The 25508-nt window shown below is 36.7% G+C and overlaps 1 protein-coding gene across 2 annotated transcripts in view; it reads left to right on the top strand.

Moving 5' to 3' along the window:
* The window catches only part of parga (poly (ADP-ribose) glycohydrolase a), a 131508-nt gene that overhangs the window by 85482 nt on the left and 20518 nt on the right, over positions 1–25508 (top strand). For both annotated transcript variants that reach the window (XM_052041635.1, XM_052041634.1), the window contains exons 11-15: positions 915–975; positions 3738–3813; positions 9327–9474; positions 22993–23071; positions 25390–25498. In XM_052041635.1, the coding sequence (XP_051897595.1) occupies positions 915–975; positions 3738–3813; positions 9327–9474; positions 22993–23071; positions 25390–25498 (473 nt within the window). The remainder of the gene's footprint in view (positions 1–914; positions 976–3737; positions 3814–9326; positions 9475–22992; positions 23072–25389; positions 25499–25508) is intronic.

Raw genomic sequence — 25508 nt, 5'->3', positions numbered from 1 at the left:
TTATAAAGTGGGTTGTAATTTCCTCGGGTAATGTTGAATTATCGAAGGAAATTAGCAGTTTGTAAAATTCGGGTAGTTTATTGTCATATACACCAGGGTGCAATGAAGTTCCTTGCTCACATGAAGCTTGCAGAGTAAACAGTGTACATGGTAATAATAAATAGAACAATAAATATAGTGGCGAGCATAAAAATAACGGAATAGTGTGAAGTATAGAAGTGCAAACTGAAGTGCAAAAACACATGCTAAATTGACAATAATGGAAGAATCCCGCTGTTAAAACTCTATCGAACGGTCCCCTAGTACGACAGGATAGATTCTTGATCTCTCAATCTACCTCGTCGTGGCCTTGCACCATATTGTCTGCCTGCACTGCACTTTCTCTGTAACTGCTACACTTTATTCTGATTTCTGTTATTGCTTTTCCCTTGTACTACCCCAATGTACTGATGTGATGAAATGATCGGTATGGATAGCCTGCAAAACAAAGTTTTCCACTGTACCTCGTTACATAATAAAGCAATTTAAGTGTTCGAGAATGTGGCAGCACCACTGGGAAGGCAGTGTGAAAGAGGTAATTGGTTCAGAAATCTGATAGCAGTGGGGGAAGGGATGTTCTTAAGTCTGGTTGTCTGGGCTTTCAAGCTCCTGTATCTTCTCCCAGAAGGTAGAAGAGAAAAGAGAATGGCCAGCTTGTTAAACAGCTGAGTCTACACAGTCGTTTCAAATCTCAATCACACATTAGGCCAGTACCTTTGCAAAGGGGAATTCCTAAAACAATTATATGGTTTTTCTGTGGGGTAAATGTTAGAAGTGTAAAATGTACATATCAAAGTAATGTTGCATTTCTTAGAATATTTGTCTTCGTGTATTATTTTTGATTTGTCATTTTAATTATTTTTTTATTCTCGCAGAACCTACTGGTCTGGTAACTTTTCAGAGACAATGTCTGCAGAACTTTCCTGAATGGGAACGGTAACAAAACTCTTTGATTATATCAGCATTTTTATCCAGGCAACTTCAACCCAGCGATCATTATCTAATCTCACGTTTAGCATGGTTGTGACCTTGGTGTAACTGTTGAAGAAAATTCCTGTACTTGTGCCACTTAGTCCAAACCTGTGGGCAGAATTTGTGTCTCTGGGGAAAATTTATGTTGACGACCTACAAGCTTTTAATCTTAGAAGGCATTAATGTGACATTGTTTGCGCATGTATTTGACATAGCTTACATTTAATAAAGCAACACTTAATGATTGTCATTTTCCAACTCTCAGGATGTTTATTGTTGAATAGTTTTCTATTGTGGTATAGATTAAGCATTAATAAAATAGCACAGTAATTTCTCTTCCTTGTTAGTAGATTAAAATTTTTATGAGAAACTAAGATGTAGGAAAAATGTGGTTATTGGACTGGCATCTGCTGTGCCTTGGCATTGTAAAAACTAATCTCATAAATCAGATTTTGTTTTTGTTTAGTCTTGCTGATTCGTATTGCCATGTTACTGTTAGTGCTTGACAAATGGATAGCCTTAAGGAGGTATTTTTGGAGTTTACTTAAGAGCAACGTGACTTGAGATGCGTGGTGACCCAACATCCCAGTCCCCCAGCATTATTAGACAGTGCATTTAATTCACTAAAGTGCAAGAGAGACAGATTCCTTCAGGGTTCTATTGAAAGCATGAGTTATGAAACACAAGCATTTACATCAGCTAAAAGGTCTCAGAGGAACATACAAAGGACAGAATTACTAAATAGCAAGCAAGGAAAGCAAGTAAAATTTCTATAGTGCATTTAGCATGGAAGTTCTGTTATGTATGTTTAATTAATTTCTACTCTTTAAGTAAAGCTGATGTGAAAAAAATTCTATTTTTAACTCGAGGGCAGTTTGCTAATATATTTTAAGAACTGGAGCACAGAGATCAACACTTGTATTTCAATGCATTTGTCCATGGGAGATGGTATGACATAACTCTATTGAAAAGTTACCTTTTTCCCCCAAACAAAATCTGGTTAAATTTTAAATTTTTGTAGAAGAAACATATTGTGGCAATCTCATTGTCAATGTTAAATCATGGGTTTCTGTTGTAATTCTTTGGTCTGAGAAAATTTGTGCTTTAAAACAATTGAAAAGGTCTAACCCTCATTAGGGTAGAATGAGAGAGGATCTAAGCAGAGATGAGATTTGAGATCGTCAGTAGGCCAAGTTATGTTAGGCTCTCAAAGCTTTTGACTTCTATAAAGGGGAGACGTTGTAGGCCCTCAAGCATGTTCTACCATTTAAAGATTATGGCTGGTATTCTGTCTTCAGTTTTGTGCCTGATTCCCATGTTGAATAATTCTCTGAAGAGTTCACAAATCTTATCAATTTCATTATTAAATATGCTTTAACAACTGACCTACAAATAAGTTTTTCATTACGCCTGTGCATACGTGTACGTGCATATGACAATAAACTTGACTTTGACTTTGAAGAACTTCAAAGACCTGCAATCTTCTGGAGTAAATTACTCCTCATCTCAGTTCCTTAGTCTGAGACATTCTTTAGTTCAATGTAATAGGCGGAGACCTAATTCTTTGTTACAAACTCAAAGCCGCTAAAAGGGGGAACAGTTCACTTACAAAATGGGAAGAGGGACTGAGAAAAGTGGATTATAATACTTTTGTTATTTTGTGATTAAGTCATAATTAAACTTTTGAAGAAATTAGCATTTTGAAGAAATTCTAGTCGTCTTTTTTGAGTTCTAAAATAAAAATATTTACTGAGACAAGCTAATACTGGCTGTTTTATTCGTACTGCTCCACTGCAGATAGTTTGCTTGTTTCTCAGGACTGCTTGTCCTTTCCTGCATTATTCAACCATTATCTTTAATTTGGACACTGCAAATTTGTTTTTGTTGGTGATGGTCAATAACTTGGTCTTGAAAATTAATTTCTTAAAGGAATTGTGCTGTGTGGTTATACATGCACTTCATAAGCATGACACTATGCTGAGTAAATGTACAAGGATTAAGGGCCCCAGCATTCTTATTTCTCTTAATATAACTAGCTTCAATTTTCTTTAAAGAAATTTGCTTATCCATATTTAATTTCATACATGTAATTTCATAGCTTTAGTTCATTTCACAAATACGTACAGCCTGATACTCTAAATACTTGGAAATGGAGATTTGGAAGGATATAATTGGATATTTTTCCATATTTTGTTCTCAGAAAAGATAAGATTAACAGCAATGTAATTATGCTTTGATTTGTGCAGATTGTTTTAATGGTGTGCTTAATTTCAGAACCAAGCTACTGTTTACTCTGTTTATAATTGGCTGTTTTTTTCCCCTGGTTTTTCAAGTTAATCATTTGAAAGTTTCTTTCAATTTTCTTTGTACAATATTTATTTTTTGAAAGAGGTTATTTCTGTCCAACTTGTGTAAGGACTTTTAAAGATAATATTTGAGATGAAAAATAAGAATATCATTGCATTTATAAGTAAGCAAAACAAAAGGCTGACTTGGAATTCTACAGTAAGCTAATTTATTTTTAATATAAATTTGCAGTCACTATCAATATAAAAAAAAATCAGACTGGGACAAATGGCAGATTAAGGCAGAATGCAGACAATCATATTAGTAGAATATTCTCATAAAATGCTTAAATATCTAGAGTAGCCAAAGATCTGTTTCCTTAAATTTAAGCATCATGTTTGCTCTCATGCAAACTGATTGATTGATTTTATTTCTGTCAGGTCTACAAAGAAGTTGACCAGGCTACACATCACATGTGAAGGCACAATCGAAGATAATGGACATGGGATGTTACAGGTAGAAGTACAATAATTAAGGAAAGCCATGAAAATTACTGATCATCAAGATCGCATTGATGTTTGTCCATCTTCTTACAAGTAATAGTGGTCTATATGTAAATGAAATATTAAACTAACATTTACTTTCTAATTAAGATACTGTAATTTCTAATAAAGCACGGTATATAAAATACTGGCGTACATTTACAAGCTTTTAAACAGTGAATTGTCTTAGGCAAAATTCACCTGAATATAAGACTACGTAAAGGTAGCCACTATTTCAAAAGTTCATTCAGTATATTGATTTGGACAAATTTGTGTATTAGGATCAGGAGTGAGCCACTGGGCCCCTCCAGCCTTCCCTCTACATTTAATAAGATCATGGCTGATGTGATTTAAACCTCAACTCTGCATATCCAGTGTCCTTCCATCCCTTTGCTTATCAAGGTTTGATCTATTGCTGCCTTAAAAATGTATTGATGCATCATAAGTGCTGAACAACACACTAATAAAAGTGAGGATCTTATCGGGTAATCTGGACCTAGTGACTAGAGCAAATCAACCCAATATTGCAGGAGTACTGCACTATTAAAGACACTTCAGATAAGCTATTAAAGTAAGAATAGGTCTGTGCACTCGGGTATAATAAAACAATCATTATTTTGAAGAAGAGCTGGGGAGTTGTGCAGTGTCCTGGCCAATGTCCATCCCTCTATAAATACTCTATCAAACAGATTAGATAGCCATTGACACAGTGCGGTTTATGGAAATTGTTGTCTGAGGTTATCGTATTTCCCACATTACAGCAGTGACTACATCTTAAAAATACTTCAACTGTAAAACACTTTGAGACATCCTGAAAGAGACATTACAGTGTTTTAGATATGCAGATCTTTTTTCACTGTTCTGTAATCTTAAAGTTTTATAATCTTTTCCTGCCAGTATGAAAATATTCTGCTTACTTCAGCCATTGTGCTACATAGGGCAATTGAGTCTGTTCCCAAACTTAGAGGTAACTGAAAGCAATCCAAAGCTATATTTGGGATTTCAGTCAGCCAACTTCAAAATTTTGAAAACATGTAGCAATGTTTTCAGCTGGCATATTGTGCTGCAATCTTGTATTTTTAACATTTCTCAGCTGTCTAGTCTATAATAATAACCTGAGAAATGCCCTGCTTTCATTAAGTGTTTGTTGTGGCACCCATGATATCTGGGATAATTTTCCACCAAGTGAAATATTGTGGAGGTTTTTGGTATTTTCAGGTGTTCTGCATTGTTACAGAATATTTCAATACAGTTGCATCTCCTTTTGAGTTCCAGTGATACGTATGCAGCTCTTTCTCAAACATTTAGCGACTCTATTGATTTTGTGCCATTAATACACCTGTGTGTGAATTCAACCATGGTAGATCTTGATTGAAGGTATCATGTAGAGGGCATTTGGAATTTAAATTGAGCTTAGATTCCCAAGTCTGTCTTGTAACGCATTTCTGCTTATTAAATGGCAGTGGATATGTACATGGAGAGGCTGATTTTAAGTTTTTTTTTGGTCAAGCATGCTGTTGAATTATTAGTGCAGCATGAGTGATGTTCTGTTGCTTGTGGTTAGTTTATAGGTCTACCAACAACTGTGATAAGTGCACTGTTTGTGCTATTCTGCAGAGTTCACTATCCATTGAGGCAAAGCTTAAAGACAGGTGTCAACATGTGTCAGCCATTCCATCACCAGGCGGTTGAAATCTCAGGCCTTGTATTCTCTCCTGGTGGGGTAAAAGATGGATGGGAGAGAGGAAACAGCTGGATATATTGTATTGGGTTCTTATTGAACAACAAAGATGTGCCTAATTGGATAACGCACAGACATGTAATGCAAGGGAATCGAACCAAATACAGTTAAGGGAATAACGGCTGCTTAACCATAAACTACCACTGTGTGGAGAATGTTTAATCATAGTACACTATAGGGATTAACTTATTGAAAAAGATCAAAGTAGTCCCATATCTAGTAGTCTTATGTAGTATTAAAAAGGAAGAGTTATTTGGCAATATTTTAAGTCTTAAGAAATTAGTCCAATTTTGTTATCATTTCCAGATTCCCTATTCTCATAAAACATTATTTCAGGAAGTACATAAAATAGACAGTAAGTTATCAAGAATTAAATGTTTTGTGTAACTTTTTAGCCTGTCTGATTTAATGTAGTGATTAGAGATGAGAAATGAAAAGTGCTTCTGAAGTTGCCGAGGGAAACAGATTAGAATCTGAATAGTGCAATGCCTTTTAAAAGTGCATTCTGCTTGCTGCAAATTGGAATGAATTACAAAAAAATGAAGATGCTGCTGGTCATTGAAAAGTCTACTTAAAATTTTGTCCCTGAGGCAGTTTCTATCATTTCACTTCATTTTAACATGCTTGAAGGAACTGCAATGGCAGCTGTCATCTGGCAAGTCGGAGACCAGAGCAAAGCTCTGATGAGATCATAGCTTCATATCAGTTTTCTTCCTTTTTTTTTTCTTTGAATGTGCAAAGAGCTTTTAAAGGATCCTGTGGCTTTCAATGTGACAGCATCAGAACTGATTTACAGAAGTGCAGATTTAATCTGAAACCCAGAAGTGTGATTTGACCAGTTAACCCTTACAGCCTTAAACTGGAGGCTTTATTGATTTGGTGTTAAATACAAGACCGATTTTGTCTTTGATCTTCCACTACTTCAAACTATATTGATGCCCGAAACAGTGACAGCAAAGTGCATAAAGTCTTTCCTTCCTTGCAAGTTGTTAAGTTCAGTTAAGCTACATGGAGGAAAGGCATTTTCGCGCTCTCTCAATTTCTGTGGACAATGCACTTAAGTACAACATTGAGAATAGTGCCCACTCTGATGCCAGAATTCTGGACCCATTGTCCAGTCTGTCAAGTATGATGTGTAATCTTGCAGACTTGATATGTTTTTCAAGCACATGTTTATCCTGTTCTGAAAGCATTGATTTTTTTTCTTTGCTGGAGTGTAATGTCATGAAGTCCTATTTAGAGGCATTCTAGAGGAATTCACTTTGTGAATTTGAGAATTTTACAAAACAACACCAGATGTATTATACTAGAAACCTGCAGAAATCTGGAGCAAATCAAACATTTTTTTTTAACATTTATTTCATCTCTTTGATTTAGTTCAATCCCATTCTTTGTTAAATACTGGTTACAGAATGCAACTAGATCATAAATGATAGAAGGTTTTGTGCTCATTCCATTATTTCGATTAAGTAGTTACGGTAGTGAGCTAGAACCAACAGTAATTTAATTGAAATCTTGAGACTATTTTACTAATTTTTGAAACCTGTCCAGATTGATTGGCTATTTCATAAAGTATCTTACTACTTTCCCATTTCCTTCCCATTTTCTGTTACAATACCTGTCTGCATTACCTGTTCCCAAATGTTTGCTGGTGGTCCTTTGACATTGAGGAGGGATGTGATTTGTGACAGAGTTAATCTTGGAAAACGTGGCTATTTAAGCTGCAAGATGGTCATAAAAATCCAACTGTTTTACAGGGAAGAGAGCCTTTGTGTTAACTCTGTCATCCTTATTGCTCTTCTAACTGATATGTTGTGCTGTGACTTGTGTTGTGTAATTAAACTACCTAATTAGTGCTACAATGTGCATACTTGAGTAAAACGGATGATTACTGCATTTAAAAACAGAATATGCTCTGAAAATAGGCTGCTGGCCTTGTTCAAAAGTAATGAGGTTAAAACCTATATTTTATTGATTAGTATAAATATTAATGAAACTGTTAATTAATCATTTAAATTACTGGACAGCTTGGCTTATAGTGCTGCTTACGTCACATGATTTGTGTGAATACCTTCAATTTAGAAAATGTAGTTTTCTACATGTGCCATGCCACTGTATTTTGTTTAAAACCCGTTTCCATTGTGATTATAATTTTTTTTTCTATCTGCATTTAAGCTGAAAGACTAAAATGAATACAGGGGACCCTCCTGTTACAAATGACCTGACTTATGGAAATCTGACCATGCAAATTCTCCCATGCTTTTTAAAGCATTTTTCAAGCTAGTAATAATAAATTGTTTCATGGTATTTATTAATGACTGAATACAGTATGTATTCCATTAGTTTAATTATGGGTAGTGTTTCTGACGCAGAGAAATCAGTTAAGAACAGTTCTCAAGAACGGAACCCTTCCATAACCCAGGAACTGTCTGTATAGCTGTACTCTGGGCTTGGTGATCTCATTTATTGTGCTAGAAGAATGTATCCAGGAAAGTGTGGGTTAATGATGGCACTTTTTATGAAAACAGATAAGAACCCCCATTGGACAGAGTATTACACATTGAAATGGCTTTTGTTGGGAAGGTCTTTAGTAAATTACTTTTAAGTATCCATTAGAGTTAACTGCATTACAAAGCAAATGTGTCCAGTAAACTAGGGATTCAGCAGATGTAAATTAATATAAATTACCAAAACTACAGAGTATATTTGGAAACTGATTAACTCTCGGTTTTGACTGATTTGTGTTGGCTCATGACAATTAGCTGGTCAGATGATGCACTGTTGATGTACACATTGGTTAGTTGCAAGGTCCATAAACTGGACTGTGCTGAATTAGTGAAGTTTGGGCAAAGATAAGTGATTCATTAATGGGAGAACTTTCTTCCAAGGTGGCCATTCCATTTACAAGATCTATAATCCTTTGGTGTTTGAAAGAATGAAGGGTAACCTCATTGAAACATACAAGATCCTGAGCTGTTTCCACTCATGGGAGAACCTTGAAGATAAGAGGATGGTCATCTAAAACTGAGTTGCTTAGGAACCTCACCATCCTCTGTGAGTAGAATCTCAGCAACTCTGTACCTTGAAGGGTGGCAAAGACTAGATCATTGAGCTTTGAACAGGAAGCAAATTTTTAAATGATCAGGGAAATGAAGGCTATGGGAAACTGGCACAGAAAAGGAGTTGAGACCTGAGGAAGATCAGCCAAGACCATGTTGAATGGTAGGATATATCGAGGCTGAGTGGCCTGTTCCTGCTCCTATTTTCATATGTTCTTGCATAACTTTAGCAAGATGCCATCCCTGTTAACCAGGCAATAATAAACCTAGAGAAGGTGAAATTATCAATTGAGACAGGAGAATAATAAATACTTGGTCATTTGGGAAGGTCGCAACTTCAAACTTAATAACAAGGCAATGGAATTGAATTCCTTCCCGTCATTCCACTGCAGTGCAGTGATCCTTGACTCCCGTATCCATGCCCAACCTAAGCACAGATATTCTCACTTGTACAAACTTATCTGCCAACACTATCTCATCCTAACCCTAACTGACATTCCTAACCCAGAGTACACACCCATAAGCCATGGTGCGCTGTGGTTTATAGGAAGTGGGCTTTTGCTTCAGGAGTGGTTACAATGGTTACAAGCAGATATCTGGTAATGCCCAGAAAAATATCCATACAAATTTTATCAATTGTTTTCAAACTCTAAAATGAATAAACATGATATCTATCTTTATTTGCAGGTGGACTTTGCAAATAGATTTGTTGGAGGTGGTGTCACACGTGGTGGTCTTGTGCAGGAAGAAATACGGTTTTTGATAAACCCTGAACTCATTGTTTCACGACTGTTTACAGAAGCCTTGGACCACAATGAATGTCTCATCATTACTGGTTTGTTTTCTGTTTTTGGCATTTTGTAAATTGTAACTCATTGTTTAGTTGCATAGCGTAAAGAGGCATCCTTTAAATTTAATGAATTTCTAGGTATAACTAGATATAATCAATGTTGTTGGAACCTGGTAAACTTCTGAATATTAATTCTACAAAAAACTTGGTTTTGGAAGTGATCTGGTGTAGTTTACAATACCTTATGACTCTTTTCCCCATATTCTTAAGAGCACAGATTACAGAAAGCAATCTCTTCACTGTTTAGTGATTTCTCCTTTTCCATTTTTGCATTTCTACACCATGGTAGAATGTTTCTAATGGAAGTTGTTTACGTAACATAGGTTTAGCAATGACTTGCATGTCCGTAAGTTTGATTATGCAGCTTATGTAACTTGTTACTTGCATTCTGCCAGCTGACAACCTGCCAATTTAAACTTGGACATGTGAAATAATAGGCAGAAAATGGCTGTATGTGACTACATGTCATAAAATTGGGAAATGTCATTATTTCAGACATTTTATAAAATAATCCCGTATCAGTGCTGCGTTGTCACTGAGAAGATGTCAAGTCTTGAAAATCATTATCACAGCGCCTGTGTGTTATGTGTGTATGGTTATTTTGGTTATTAAAGCAGATTCTTGAGTTTTATCCATGGAGGAAGCAACCACTTTACCTCTGCCATTCTTTTATCTGTGCAAGCAGGTATGAACAGATCCCTGTGAATAAATCACAACTACACCCATTCATCTGTCAGTTACAAGATGGGTACCAAGAGCTGCTTATGGGTTATTCTCAGGAGGATTTTACGCTGCCTGACTGTTTCTTCAGTGTTGAACAAAGCATTGTTTGTGAGGAGGGTACACAGAAGCAACAATTATTCACCATTAATTGACTTCTGTATCTCTCCAACCTTGTTTTCTTTCATTTTACAGCAATCATTGGCATCCCACTGATTAATCCAGATTTCCAGCATCTGCAGTCTCTTGTGTCTCCACTGATGAAACTTGATCAGAATCAGATTTATTATCACTGACTTGTATGATGTAAAATTTGTTGTTTAGTGGCAGCAGCAAAGTGCAAAGACAAATAATTACTATAAATTACAAAAATAAATAGTGCAAAAAAGAAGGAATAATGAGGTAGTGTTCATGGACCGTTCAGAAATCTGATAGCGAAGGGGAAGAAGCTGTTTTGAATCGTTGAGTGTGAGTCTTCAGGTCCTGTACCTCCTCCCTGGTGGTAATAACGAGAAGAGGGCATATCACAGATGGCGAGGGTCTTTGGTGATGGATGCCGCCTTCTTGAGGCACTGCCTCTTGAAGATGTCCTCGATAGTGGGGAGGGTGTCCAGATGAAAAACATGATGATGCTGGAGGAACTCAGCAGGCCAGGCAGCATCTGTGGAGAAAAGCAGGCAGTCGATGTTTCAGGTCAAGACCCCTGACCCGAAACATTGACCACCTGCATTTCTCCACGGATGCTGCCTGGCCTGTTGAGTTCCTCCAGCATCATACTGAATCTCCTCAAAGTCCTAAGGAAGTAGAGTTGCTGGTGTGCCTTTGTGACTGCATCAATGTGTTGGGCATCTGAGATGTTGATGCCCAGGAACTTGAAGCTGATCACCCTTTCCACCGCTGACCCCTCAATACTGGTGTGTGTTCTCCTGACTTCCCCTTCTTGAAGTCCACAATCAATTCCTTGGTCTTGCTGACGTTGAGTGTGAGGTTGTTGTTGCGACACCACTCAACCAGCCGATCTATCTCACTCCTGTATGCCTCCTTGCTGCCATCTGAGATTCTACCAACAACAGTGGTGTCATTGGCAAATTTATAAATGGTGTTTTGAGCTGTGCTTAGCCACACAGTCATGAGTGTAGAGAGAGTTGTTCAGTGGGCTAAGTGCACATCCTTGAGGTGCTCCTGTGTTGATCCTCAGCAGGGAGGAGATGTTATTACCAATCTGCACTGATTTCATACTTAGTCTGACTAACTCAGCATTTTTAACAATTAGGCGTTGAATTGTAACAAAAACTGATCAGGGTGATGCAATATTATACATGGTATACCATGTTATTTTGATAGTATCCTCTATGGAAGTTTTAAAGCAAAACATTGTCAATCCTGTAAGATCCAGACATTATTATATTGAGGAAATACTTCTTGATCGATGATGAATGAATGTAGGTCATTACTTCTGAGGTTGAAGCAAAAAAATTGCAGATGTTAGAAATCTGAAACAAAAACAGAGAATGCTAGAAATGCTCAGCAGGTCAAGCAGCATCAGAGGTGAGAAAAGCAGAGAAGAGTGAGAGGACGAGTGTTCTTAATTTGCAGAAAAGTGGAGAGTTGAGTGAGTGTCTGTAGTAGAGTGCAGACCAAAGTTGTCAAAGTGTTACGGACTAGGTTACTATTGGTGAATGTCCCTTTAAGATAGAGCATAGTTGTGTGTGTGTGTGTGTGTGTGGCGTGCTTACGTCAACAGAAGATAAAGGACATAATGACGTTTTTGGAGCAGTCAGTCAGAGGAGAGAGAGAGACACCAGCCTGCTAGTTTCTCTATCAATGGATGAGAAACAGTAACTGTGTCTGTCACTACAATCCACGTATGGATTTCTGGAGGAATCCAGTGGAGTCCACTTTGTCGTTAACTTGTAGAGGGAAACAGGTATTTGTGTGGATGGCCATGATTTGGATGCCTTTTGGGGTGGCAGATACTTCGGAACAAAGCAGTGGAGTTCACTTTGTTGTTGACCTGTAGAAGGAAACAGGTATTTGTGTGGACGGCCACGATTCAAGAGCCTTTCGGGGTGAGGAAGATGCGGTAGAGTGGTCACTGCGGAGTAAACACTGAGGTGTCATTTTGGTTCCAAAGTGGACCATTTGGATTTTGTAATTACTCTCTATTTTATATCTACATCTATGGTTTGTCTTCAGTCAACGGTGGTTGTTGAAGAAGCCTTTGCTCACGTTTCACCGTATGGCTTGCTGAACTGAACTTTAAGAACCATTCTTGGACTTGGAGTTTGGGAGTTTGCCACACACACACTACGAGTTTAGTTTTGGGGTTAATGTTTAAGATTCTAACATTATTACTTCTAACATTCTAACATTTTTACTTTTATTTTTCTTATTATCATAAGTAGCTATTAATAAAGTAGTTTTTAACACTGAATCATGACTCGGTGTGTTTCTTTTGTTGCTGGTTCGTAACAAAAGTAATAATTATTTTTAAAAACAACCGTTGAACCAAAATGATAGAACAAATGAAATGTAACAAATTGAAAGAATTGTTACAACCACGTGAATGGGTTGCATGGGGTAAAAGTGTTGTTAGGAAATTCTGGAATGTTGTACATCCAAGTCAGTTTGCTGTGTGATTTGGTGGTCATGGTGTTCTCAAGTGCCACTATCCTCTTCCAAGAGATAAAGATTACAGGTTTGTGAATTGCAGTCCAAGAGCTCTTGGCAAGATGTTGGTGATCGTAGAATTGTTATGATTCTATTCATGTATATCTGTGCCAGAATGCTCTCCCCATATCTTAGGAGAGCAACCCCATCAGTTTGCCACTCTTTCCCCATGGCCTTGAAAATTATTCTCCTTCAAGTGCCAAGCTGCATAAATTGTGGAGTGATTGAATTTTTAAAATAGTGCATGGCATGCAAGTCAAATGGGCTTTGTGCTGGATATTGACTTTTGAGTATGGTTGGGAGGCAAGTTTATCAAGACGGTTGGAGAGTATTTCATTGTTCTCTTGTCTTGTACTTTGTATATGGTGGAAAGGCAAATGAGGTTCAGGAGTTGAATCATGCTGCAATGTACTTGGCCTCTGACCTAGGTATGGAGGACTGCAAAGCTTGACGCAATTTGCTGATTGTGGAATTACTTAACTTTAGCTTGTATACAGTCCTGTGTTACAGCTTTACCCAGATCGGCACCTCACCTTTAGACTATTTTAACTTTGCTCCAGGCATGCTCTTCCACTTTGCATCAGGATCAATCCCCTGGCTTGTCAGTGGTAGAATGAGGGACATGTCAGACCTTATGATTACAGGTTAAGATGGAATACAGTTCTGCTGTTGTCTTGTATCTTATGGATGCCCTGTCTTGAGCTGTTAGATCTGCATTGAATCTATCCCATTAAAGGCAGTGATAATGCCACTTTTCTGTTGTTCTTCAGTATTTATACATCTGGATGTACACCAACCAGTAGCATACAGTAACTTCAATCTTTCCAATGGAGGCCTTGAGAGAAATGGTGAAGGGTTAGAGCTGGATGTCATCTGCATACATGTAGATACCAGGTGTACATTTAAGAATGCAGTGGCCAAATAGTTTTAAGTGCAAGATTCTTGCAAATATGACATTTTGCTCTGAGAATTACTGATTAGTCATTTCACACGATAAAATTCAATTTACTTTTGTTCTGCTGATAGTAAATAACGTCTGGTTTTTAGTTTATTCCTCTTCACTTGATGGATGTTAAACTGTAATCTTTGCTGTATTGTTGTCACAAGGCTCCACTACATTGCATAGTCATCTATTACAACAGGAAATGCATCATCTTTGATTGTGTAGTTCAAAATTAAATTGAGTTATAAAGCTGTTAGCGGTCTAAATAATTGTTGGGAGGTGAAAAATATTAGAAGTGTAGTAGAAGCTGTTACTATTTGCAAGATTTAGAATGTCTGTTTATTATTAAGTGCATTGTCCCTTATTTGCATCATCCTCAATGGATCTTTCAATATTCATGCAATATTGTAAAACAAAAATTCTGCATCCAGGTACCAAAGATAAATCATTATATTAACTTAGTTTGGGCCATTGTTCAATTCAGTATTTATACTGCCCTGTGTGACTTCCCATCACATTACTACTAGATTGGCATCAATACTTCGAAGTTGAAAATTATATTCCAGGTATATTAACCATTTTTTTCATTAAGAAAATGTAGCTTCAATTCAAAAATTTGTTGTGTATCAACATTTTTGGTACACAAAGTTTTGAATACTTCTATTTTGTACTTGCATGACTCTCTTATTCTGTGTATCATTTGAAGTTGTCACACGTACAACAAGTGCACTCTTTCTACAGAATCAGAATCTGGTTTATTATCACTGACTTGTATGATGTGAAATTTGTTTTTGCCGCAGCAGTACAGTGAAAATCGAGAAATGACAATAATAATTAGTGTTTTTTTTAAAAAAAGGAACAATTAGGTAGTGTTCATGGATCATTCAGAAATCTGATGGCGGAAGAGAAGAAGCTGGTCCTGAATCGTTGAGTGTGGGTCTTCAGGCTCCTGTACCTCCTCCCTGATGGTAGTAATGCCAAGAGGGCATGTTCCAGATGGTGAGGGTCCTTAATGATTGATATGGCCGCCTTGAGGCACTACCCCAATGGTAGGGAGGGTTGTGTCCTTGATAGAGCTGGTTATAACCCTCTGCAGCCTCTTGCGATCCTTTGCATTGGAGCCTCCATACCAGGCCAGTCACAACAGCAACAGGTGAAACCAAATGGTGGGGAATGAAACTTTCACTGTCAGTTTTCACCAGAGATATATACGGAGACATGAAGTAAATATCAGCACAAAACATTGAGGAAGCACTGGAGCAAATACATTTTCTTTTTCCTTTCCCTCTCATCCATTGATCTATTTCCTCAAAAGGCATTTTAGTCATCATTTTGTGTCTTTTATGAGACAAAAACAATTGCTACAAGTATTTCGGTTCAAAGCAGCTGCAATAGTAAGGACATAATTTTGGCACATCACTTTTTCTTTCTATTTCTGTGTGTTTTTTAATTTATCTGTGCCAAAACTTGCAATGAATATTCTATTTATGTAAATGCATTTTATGGCATTAGTATATCCAGTTATAAATTCAAAAAATGTCAGGGCTAGATGACAAATGTGCTGTCCCTAATTTGTATGAGTGGTTGTTGGATAGATTGAAGGTTTAATTTTGCTTTTTATAAAAAGATTATATGGATTGAATTTGGCACTCTGCTTGTTTATGCAATCTGAAATATTCATAAGTTTGCATAAAATTTAGATCTCGATGGTCTTTTGCAAAATGAGCATAATTTTGGATGTAGCTTTATAGCAGAGTGTGAAATCCTACTTGAAAGGCTCATCGTTAAAGAACGAGTGATTTGAAAGTGGTATTGAAATTACCTTGAGCACCCTTCAAGCTGTTTGTGTTTTAAGCCAAATGGCCATGGGTTGTGGTGACTCACTTTCTGTGATGTGCCTACCATTTTCAGGGATTTACAGTTAAGGGCCACTTAGTGTTGTTATGCAGTTATCAACAGTGAAGCTTGCAGCCACTTAATGGAAAGGAATATTTCATCACACTTGTTATGCAAAGTCCAGCACATCTATTTCTCTACCTGACTTTAACCAAGTCTCCTTAATGTCATGTCTGCCTGATGTTTTCATTATACTTAACTCTGATAAATCTTGCCGAAGGCTTAATGGGTGTAATCAAGTTGCTAGCTGTTAAGAAGGGGCTGAGCATTTCAAAAGCACATGATTAAATTTTTCTTTGCTAATACCGTGCTTGAAAGAGATGGGAAGAATTTCTTTGGTAATAAATTTGTGTCGTATCAAGAAGAAGCAAATTATTTTGGAGGTGAAGGAGGAAATGTTAGGAATTTGATGATTATGCTGAAGTTGGATTGTTAGATCTTAATGAATAACAGCATTTTATTTGAATACATATACTGCCCTTAAAGGTCACTCTCAACTGATAGGGATTTCCTTGGAATGAATTTTATAAAGCTGACTTTAGGCCTAAATTAATGCAAATTTTATTGTGTGACAATTTTAAATATTTTTAACTGATATATTTAACAATGTTTTTCAAGAAGCTAAAAACAAATTGTTTCACTGATTTATTGCAAAGCAATTTTTAAATTTCATTGCACTTTAATTTTGAGATTGTCCTTGGAGAGCAGACAAAAAAGCCGCACTTTTTTTTCTTGCTTTTGTTACCGTTCACTTAACAGAGACATTCCTTTCCAGCTTGTCAATTTGTCAGAATTCTGAGCAGTAAAGAGCTGCTGGTGTTTGAAGTTCACTGCCCACAGCAGTAAATAAACATGAAGCTGATATCAGTTTCTTTCTGTCATGATTAAAATGCATTTTCTTTCTGTTCTGTCAGCTAACAGGCATTGTCCTGATTTGTCTGTCATTTTGAATATTACGTATTGAAAAACAAGTCATATGTCTGCATTAAATGGTTTAATAAAAGAAAGATAGTGGGTCAGTAAACAGAAAATCATTGCTCAGCACATTAAACTTAATCCTATTCATGAAACAATTGTATTACCATGCTTCCTGGTTTAAAATATTGTTTTTAACAAAGATATCCATTTCTAAGAATATCTTGTCACATAAAATGTGCAACTGATAAAGTAATGTTAGTCAAAATTGAAGTTCATGAAAATCAGTTGCGATGTTTAGGTCTCCACATCAAACCACTGAGTAATCTGGATGCAGAATTTCTATTTATGTAATTTGGACTCCTCTTTGTATAAAAACCCATCCATAGACATACTGCACATAATTAAGTGCAGGGAGTCAGACACAGCTTGGCAGAACCAAGGCCTGAAGTGTATTTGGGATATTGTTGTAATGTTACTATCCAAAGCAGTGCAGCTTTTGCACTGTTGAGCTTCCCTCTGCTTGTCCAGCTAGATTTGCCCACTTGATTTTAAGAATTCTCTGGAGTAAAGTGGGGACAAAGATGCCAACCTCAAAATGGCAGCACTGGGTGGTGAGATGCCTCTCCTAAATGGCAGGTCAATCAACAGCAGCACCCCATATTACAAGGCAATTGCTTAACCCTGACGTCAGATTACTGATTTCGGCAAAGGTGATAGAATTAGTTCAGGATTTCCATTGCTAGTCATGTTATCTTGGAGCTATTGACATTAAAGGGCCTCGCTTACTACGATTCGACCTCTAGACAACAGTGACTGTTTGGATGATCATTCTCAAATTCTCAAACCTATTGAGTTTAATTTCACAACTTGTAATGATGGGATGTTAACAGGTAAGTTCTGGATTAGTGCTTGAGGAGCAGAACAATTGTTTATAACTGGGGAGGACCTACTTGTCCTCTTGCTAAGATGTGGCCTGCCCTTAGTCTCCCAGTAAAATATACCATCCTTGTCAATTGGGTCTGGCCAAAGTGACACTTTTCTCTTCGCATTTCAGTTCCCCAATGTGACTATTGACTCATTGAATGTCCCATTGACTAATTACCTCCTCCAGTAACACATGGGGGCAATGCAGTCGATGTGGTATGCCTGGACTTCTAGAAGGCTTCCAAAAAGATGCTGCATAACAGACATCAGCAAAGGTGAAGCACAAAGCAGAAAAGGGACATTGATGGCACGGATACAAATCTGGCTAAGCAATAGACAACAGAGAGCCATTGTGAATGTTTTTTTTGGACTGCAGGAAGGTGAATAGTGGCATTCCCCAAGGAGATAAGTTAGGGCCATTGCCTTTTATTGATGACCTAGACTTGTGGGTGCAAGTCACAATTTCTAAGTTTACAGATGACACAAAACTTGGTCGTATTGTGAACTGTAAAGAGGACAGTGGAGAAATTGCAGGCGGATATAGACAGGCTGGTGGAATGGCAGTCGTATGTCATGTGAAGCATAATGCGGAGGGTTCTGAGGTGCTGCATTTTGTTAGAAAAAATTAGGAGAGGCACGACAAAATGATGAACACTATTCTAAAAGGAGCAGGAGCGGAAGGACCTGAGGCATGGTTGGACAAGTCACAAGGTGGCAGGGCTAGTTGAGCGAGCAGTTGATAAGGCACGCAGACTTCTGAGTGTTATCAAAAGAGGCACAAAAGCAGGGAAATCAATGCTAACCCATTTATAAAACACTGGTCTAGCCTCAGCTGCAGTATTGTGTTAAATTCTGGCTGCCTCATTGCAGGATGGGTGTGAAGGCAATGCTGAGGGTCCAGTAAAGGTCTTTACAAGAATGGTTCCCAGGATGAGAGCCTGCAGTTACAAGACTGGATTAGAAAGGCTGTTTTACTTGGAGAAGGATGAAGGAGATTTGACAGATGTATAAAATGGTGAAGGGTCTGGACAAAATGGATAGTGGGAGGGTGTTCCTGTTGGTGGAAGGATTGAGGGTTAGGAGTGACAGGTATAAAATGGGATGGAATTAATAGTTACACCAGGAAAAACTTTAATGCAGCATGTGTTTGGAATCTGGAATGTACTGCTTGCAGATGTGGTGGAACTAGGCTCCATTGTGGCTTCAAGAGGAAATTGGATAAATATATGGTGTGGAAAAAAATTGTAAAGGTATATAGAAGGGGGTGGAAGGAGGGAATTTCACTGGTAGAGAACTGGTGCAGACGCAATAGGTCAAATGGCTGCCTCCTGTTCTATACCCATTCTATGATTCAGCCGTTACGGAGTACATTGCATCATCCCATTAATGGATTTTTGTGTCATTCTTATTAATTGGATCAACTTAATTTGATTTATTTATATTTAGCCATTGAAAAGAATATATAACTGAATGCTGCTGTCTGTGATGCTGTTAATACTGTTATTGTAAATCTTACAAGTGTTTGTTTTTCTGTGTTTGGGTAATATTGTGAAACTACCCATTTCAATGATGCTCTCTTGTAGTTCCAGTGGAAAGAAGGACTGAAAGTTTTCAATGGTTAAAACATAGGCAAATAAATGTAGCGTTCATTAAATAACCTTGATTTGTAATTATCTAAAATTTCAAAATGGTAGGCAATAGATAAGTAAACTAGTTCTGTTTTCTTAGGCAAGATCAAAATCGACAAACTCTTCTGCACAGCTTTTCTGTACAATTATACAGAACTTGCATTTAATATAAATTTGACATGCTCTCTATTTTACTTAATTAGCATTCTAACATATAAAAAATCAAGGAAATTAGAAGATAGAAGGATGTGGTGTGAAAGGAAGCACTATTGCCCTCATTACTCAGTCTTGGTCATAAATCTTTTGATTATGTCCCAGACTTAAGTGTATCCTGTGCACAATTGAGATATTACTGCTTTTCCAAATAAATTAGGAACGAAAGTATGGTATGAAAAATACATTTGGTGCTATTTTCTATTTCAAAGTATTTACAGCAGACATTGGTACATATAATAAACTGCAAAATGAATAGTGAAAATTTTAGCCTGGAATGCTAATGTTTGGAAATCACTGTTTTCATATTGTCATGGTACCGATACACCTGAATGGAGTGGCTCAATAGTGCATAAAACTTTTTTGTGTTTAGTTTTCATTCAGGTGTGAAATATTTTTATCAACTTGGGCTCAGTGTAACACTCTCACTTCAGAGTTAGGAAATTGGGTTCCATGTCCTTTCTATGGATGAACACATTATCTAGTCAATCACTTCAGGAGTCATCCACATTGGTGAAAGAGTTGTCTTGAGATTGTTTTGTGAATCAGCTGTTGAATTTTACAATTACCTGAGAAGGCAGATAGAACAAAGATGTTACTAGTTAAATAAGAGTGGCAAACTAGCCATATTATTTTACATACTTTATTTACATTATTTACATATCTTAGATTGTCTCAAATTGAATATTACTAAAACTGTTATTTGTTTGAAAGTTATTTGTCAGACATTATACTAAACAAGATGGCTCCCCTCTATTACCAGTGTCTATACTACAGAAGTACTTTTGAAGCACTTTAGAATAATTTAAAAGTGATAAACATTCAATTTTAATGAAATTTTGTCATTTGTTATGAAAGTAACAGATGTACTTTTCGTGATACTTAGAGCAAGTAATTTTTTTCTGGTATCTGAACTTTGCCTCATACAGTCTGATTTTCCCTTCTGTTATAAACATCAGTCAGTTGATGGTGCACCAAATAGCATCTCCACCAAAGAATCTTCCTCAAAATAACATGTCCAAGCTGAAGTGAAATTGTGTTTTAATCTCTCTTATCAAAACATTCAGACCTACAAAGAGTTAATTGGGGAAAATGGATCAATTTTAACAAATCCACAGCTCCAGTTAGACTTGTTTTCTTTAAGTGACTGATGCAAGATGATTCTTGTTCAAACTGGAAGAAAATTACACTAAGTAGGCAGCAGAACTGAGATTCAACAGTAGAGGGAGCTGTAGTTGGTATTTCTAACAGCGGAAATCAGTTTTTGTTAGTCTTAAACCATATATGCTTGGCTTAATAACTATAGCTTTAAACACGCAGACCTCTGAATATACTACACCTTTTGGTTGTCAGAAGCTTACAGCTATTGTATTTTGACGGTCAGGAATCAAATGCAGTGTTGAAGATTGTAATAAATTGGCAGCTGTCTGTAATTTAACTACTTCAGAGCAGAGTGACTGCACCATGAAGCTTAATTTTAATGTGATTTGCTTATTATCATTCACTGAAAAGGGAACTATTGCATTAATGATTGAGTTTGCCAATTATCTTTGGATTTTTTTTCTTTGTCAAGTTCTTTTCAGACCGGAGTAAATTATGTAGCTGGATCACGGGAAAATCCTGACGGAAAATTACCACCAAGTGCAATTTGATGTCAAATGCTAAAACAGAAAGCTACAGTACTTTCATTTTACAGACAGATGGTGTTTACATTTGGAGTTGTATTATTTTACATTGTTTTGAGCAACTAAAAACTAATAGGGTTACAAAACTAATCTCAAGCTTGAAACAATATCATGAATAGCAAGAGGAAAGCATCAGAATCTCAGGATTCAATTACATTAATTCCTGTCACTAATAATAAATATAGATGATTTTCTTTTTTTAATGATTTTTGAATTTTTTTAAAACTTTGAGCAAGACCTTTTTTTGATGGTATGCACATATTTGAATGATCATGTTTAATAAGAAGTCAGTTCGAAGATACACTGGTGAGTAGCTTGCAAGCTCAGTCATGGTGATTCATCCTGATTGTTAGCCAGTTACCGGACTTCTGAGAATTCAGGTCAGAATTGGATTAGGCTGTGATATTTCTTGCAATTGATCCTTACAAGGTTCACCTACAAATAGTGGTCACTAATGGTGGAGATTTCAGAGGGCTTCTAGTCACTGTAGTCTACCCATCAAAAAGTCTACACTGACAGAAGATCTTGCAAATTACATGGTTTAAGTATAAGAATTTTTTTAAGTTTCTGAATGATATTTCAGTGATTAGTTCAATTCCATGTTTGTTTTCAAACCTTTATTTTGCTTTTCGTAAAAGGGTTTTTTAAAAAAAATTAAGTAATATCAGCTTCTTACTTCCCATTTTGCTGCCAGTGAAATTTCTTCAGCCTTTTAGTTACTTGACCAGCTCACCTTTGATGTCACAGATTCCTTGTCATAGGGCCCAATTGGAAATCTGTACCACAGAGCCAGCTTGATCTTTATAGGCAGGTTTTTTCCCCCCGCAGTCCTTCTATACTATTTCCTGGAAAATCCAGACCATTAAATTATATGTTGACAACATCCCACTGAGTTGGATGGGAAGGGCTAGATGATATGCAGCATAGCATCGCAATTCCTCTTTTCAAAAATAAAGAGATAGTGAATGGAAAATGGTTGCTTAGAAATTTTGTGCCTAAATCTTTCTTGCCACAATAAGCGTAGCAAGCTTGATTGACAAGGGAGTTGCCAATTCTGCATGGCCACAGTGTTGTCACTGTAGATGGCTATTATTAAAATGGCATCAAGTCAAGAATATTGTATAATTTAAGCGAACAGAAGAAAAAAGAAAAATAATAAAAGGGTAACTCGTTGCAGTTAAGGATTTTGTGCTGATCAAAAGCTTAAAAGGACTTTTTTTTGTCTGTTCCAGGCTTGCTTCAATTATACAGTCAATATGAATACTGTTACTATTATTATGTCAATATTGCTATGTTCGTACCATTAGTGCAACTGAAATGTATCCTAAATTTGTACCTATTTGTGACATTTTATTTAGTTAATTAGTTTGTCTAAAATTGACTTACTTCCAAATTTGCAAAAGGATATTTTTTATGGAGTGGTTACAATAAGTGGGACAATTCCTTGGTGACGTTTGAGGGAGTCAGATGCTGAAAGTGACCGATGCAAGCAACATCCAGCCACACTGTCTTGACTTGCTTCATCTTCAATTGTGCACTTAGCAACCTTCATCCCTAGACGATCTTGGACCTTAGTCAACATCCACCAATAAAAATAAAACTTCAAATCTGTCAAATCTGCATTAAGGTGGTTCATTCATTTTATAATGCAGGATCGTTCTTACTGAGCTTAACTGAAGTGCATCTGAATGTGAATGTCATATATCCAAAACTGTTCTGTCATTCCTTTATCTCTGCATTTATTTATTTATTTGAAGGACTTTCTGGTAACTAAGTTGACTTACCTCAGCAAGTGTTGGAATCATTCTGATCTGCACTGACATTAAATTTCTGGCATTTCAAAATTAAGTAGCTGATCATTTTTAAAAGAATTCTAATTTGTTACAACCAATCTTTCCATTTGTAGGTGCAGAGCAGTACAGCATCTACGAAGGCTATGCAGACACCTACAGATGGGTGGGGAGCTGCAATGATCTGATTCCAAGGTATTATTTAAAGAATGTTTCGGTTGCACTGCAGAAATAATGTCTGTTCTTCAAAGATAGCATCTTGCTTTCTCTAAAGCATAAGATAATAGATGAATGATGTGTATTAGACAGGTATGTTTGCAAGTAATATGGCAGCTACTTTACTGGGTGAGAAGCTGGAGTCCTGGACCATTGATCCTGAGATGAAATTCGATGCCACCATGGCAGTGGGACATTAAGTTTGGGTATTATATAAATCTGAGTTTTAAAAGATAATTAGTTTTAGTAACATTAAGCAGGATTTGTAAAAACCCATTTGATTCACTTGTGTCCTTCAGTGAAGGAAATCTGCCATTCTGGGTAAATATGACCTGGATGTGATTTCAGTTTCACCAATGTGATTGATCATTAACTAGCCCCTCCGTTCAGGGGCAATTAAGGATAGACACTAAATGCCAGTATTTCTGTGAAATCTACGTCCTGTGCACACAATTTGAAAAAGTTGCAAAATACTAGTCTCCATATATATACAGTTATAATTTTAATTGTTTACTTGTAGTTAATTTTGTGCTGAAAAATAAGAGCATTCATTAAATAAAACAAACTTAAAAATCTGTTGAAAAATAAATTATTCTGTTTGAGATTTTGACTGTTTAATAAAAGATGCATCAGGGTATGGACAGCCAAAACTGGATATGGCAAGACTTTCATTCACATTTCTAATGGGTGGGTTGGAGATCTTAGTCATACAGCCTGTCTGCCCACCATATCTATCTATACTAATCCCATTTACCAGCGGTTTCTCCCTAGCCTTATTATTTCTTGGTGATTCAAGTGCTCATTTTGAATAACATGGGAGTACCTGCCTCCACCACCACCTCGGGTAATGCATTCCAGATTGCAACCATCATCCAAGTGGAAAAAAATTCTTCCTCTGATCCCCTGTAGATATATTGCTCCTTCCTTTAAACCTGTGCCCTCTAGTCTTGGACACCTTTACCATGGAGAAAAGTTTGTTATTACCTGTCCTTGGCTATGTGTTGCAAGACAGAAGCCAGTGATTAAACCTTGGAGGAATGAATTATTTGGGCAATATATGGCAGCCGTGTATCCCTATTAAGACAGTAGCACCAGAGCTTTCCATTCCAGGATATTTATGGTTGGCGATATCTATAATACATGGCAAGTAGTAGTGGAGTAGGGAGGCAAGGTATTCTCAGGCCTGTAACTTTACATCAGGCCTTGGAGATCAGGTTCCGGCAGCATATCTGCTATCTGACATGTATATTTTCAAGGCTTTAATATTTTGCTAGAACACTCTTAAACTCTGGTCATTAAGGATGCAGAAGCACGTCACAGTGTCATTTTATCTGCAAATGACTGCACTTGAATATTAGCCTTCCCTCCTTTGGGAAAATAAGATACCAAGCTGCACTGTACTGTGCTCAGAAGATCTCGGTAATGAACATCCAGCCAGATTACCTTCTGCTCCTTTCTCTTGGCATACACAAGGGAAATTTTTAAATCAAAATAAACTTTATTCATAATAAAAGACAAACTATATACAATTATAAAACAGTGCAAGCCTTTACATTCTTGTACAGATCATTCATTAGTGTTACCTTACACAAGGGAAATGGGAATTCCCTGGAGACCAGGTCTGGAAGATTGGTTTCACTGAGTAGCTTTAAGTCACATCAAGTAGTTTATCAGACTGCCTATTTCACTACAAATGGTGAAGAGACACCGTGGAGAAATATTTCTTGACAATTTATACAAGCTGAATTAAAGAAAATGGAATAATTGGTGTCATGCTCTGATTAAGCAGAGGCATAATCTAATCTGTATCATTGTTGAAAATGTTAGTTGATTTACAAAATTATTTCACATGCTGCTCATTGGCTGTAAATGCTTTGATTATTGAAATAAAAACCTTACAGTACCCTCGTAATAAGATGTGATTTCCTGAATTCATATAATTTGTTTTCTTATTGCATTAAGTTTTGAACAAGAAGAAAAATCCGTGTATTCTGTAAGACTTTGAAATTATCCAGATTTATTAACTGTAGTTGGTCTCATCATTGTATTATGCAAGGACAGTATAATTTATCAATTGCCATGTACTATTTTAATCTGCTTTTATATATTTTGGGGGATAAAAAATTCTTATCCCCTACCTTACTCTTCGAGGCTGACTTTGATAATTTAATGGGGAATAGTCCTGTCTTTGTTTCATTCATGTATTCATGATGATATAGGTGCATATGAATTGCCAGTTTAGATTTAGCATACAAACTCAGATGTTCTTTTAAAAAGATTCTTTGTTGTTTATGCAGGGATGCTTGGCAGAGACACCACACAGAGATTGTAGCCATAGATGCATTACCTTTCAACCATTATCTAGATCAATTTTCGCCATCTGATTTAAAGAGAGAAATTAATAAGGTGAGTGTTT

This window comes from Pristis pectinata, chromosome 30, assembly GCF_009764475.1.
Source record: "Pristis pectinata isolate sPriPec2 chromosome 30, sPriPec2.1.pri, whole genome shotgun sequence".
Taxonomy (NCBI): Eukaryota; Metazoa; Chordata; class Chondrichthyes; order Rhinopristiformes; family Pristidae; genus Pristis; species Pristis pectinata.
This window is presented reverse-complemented; position numbering and strand designations above follow the sequence as displayed.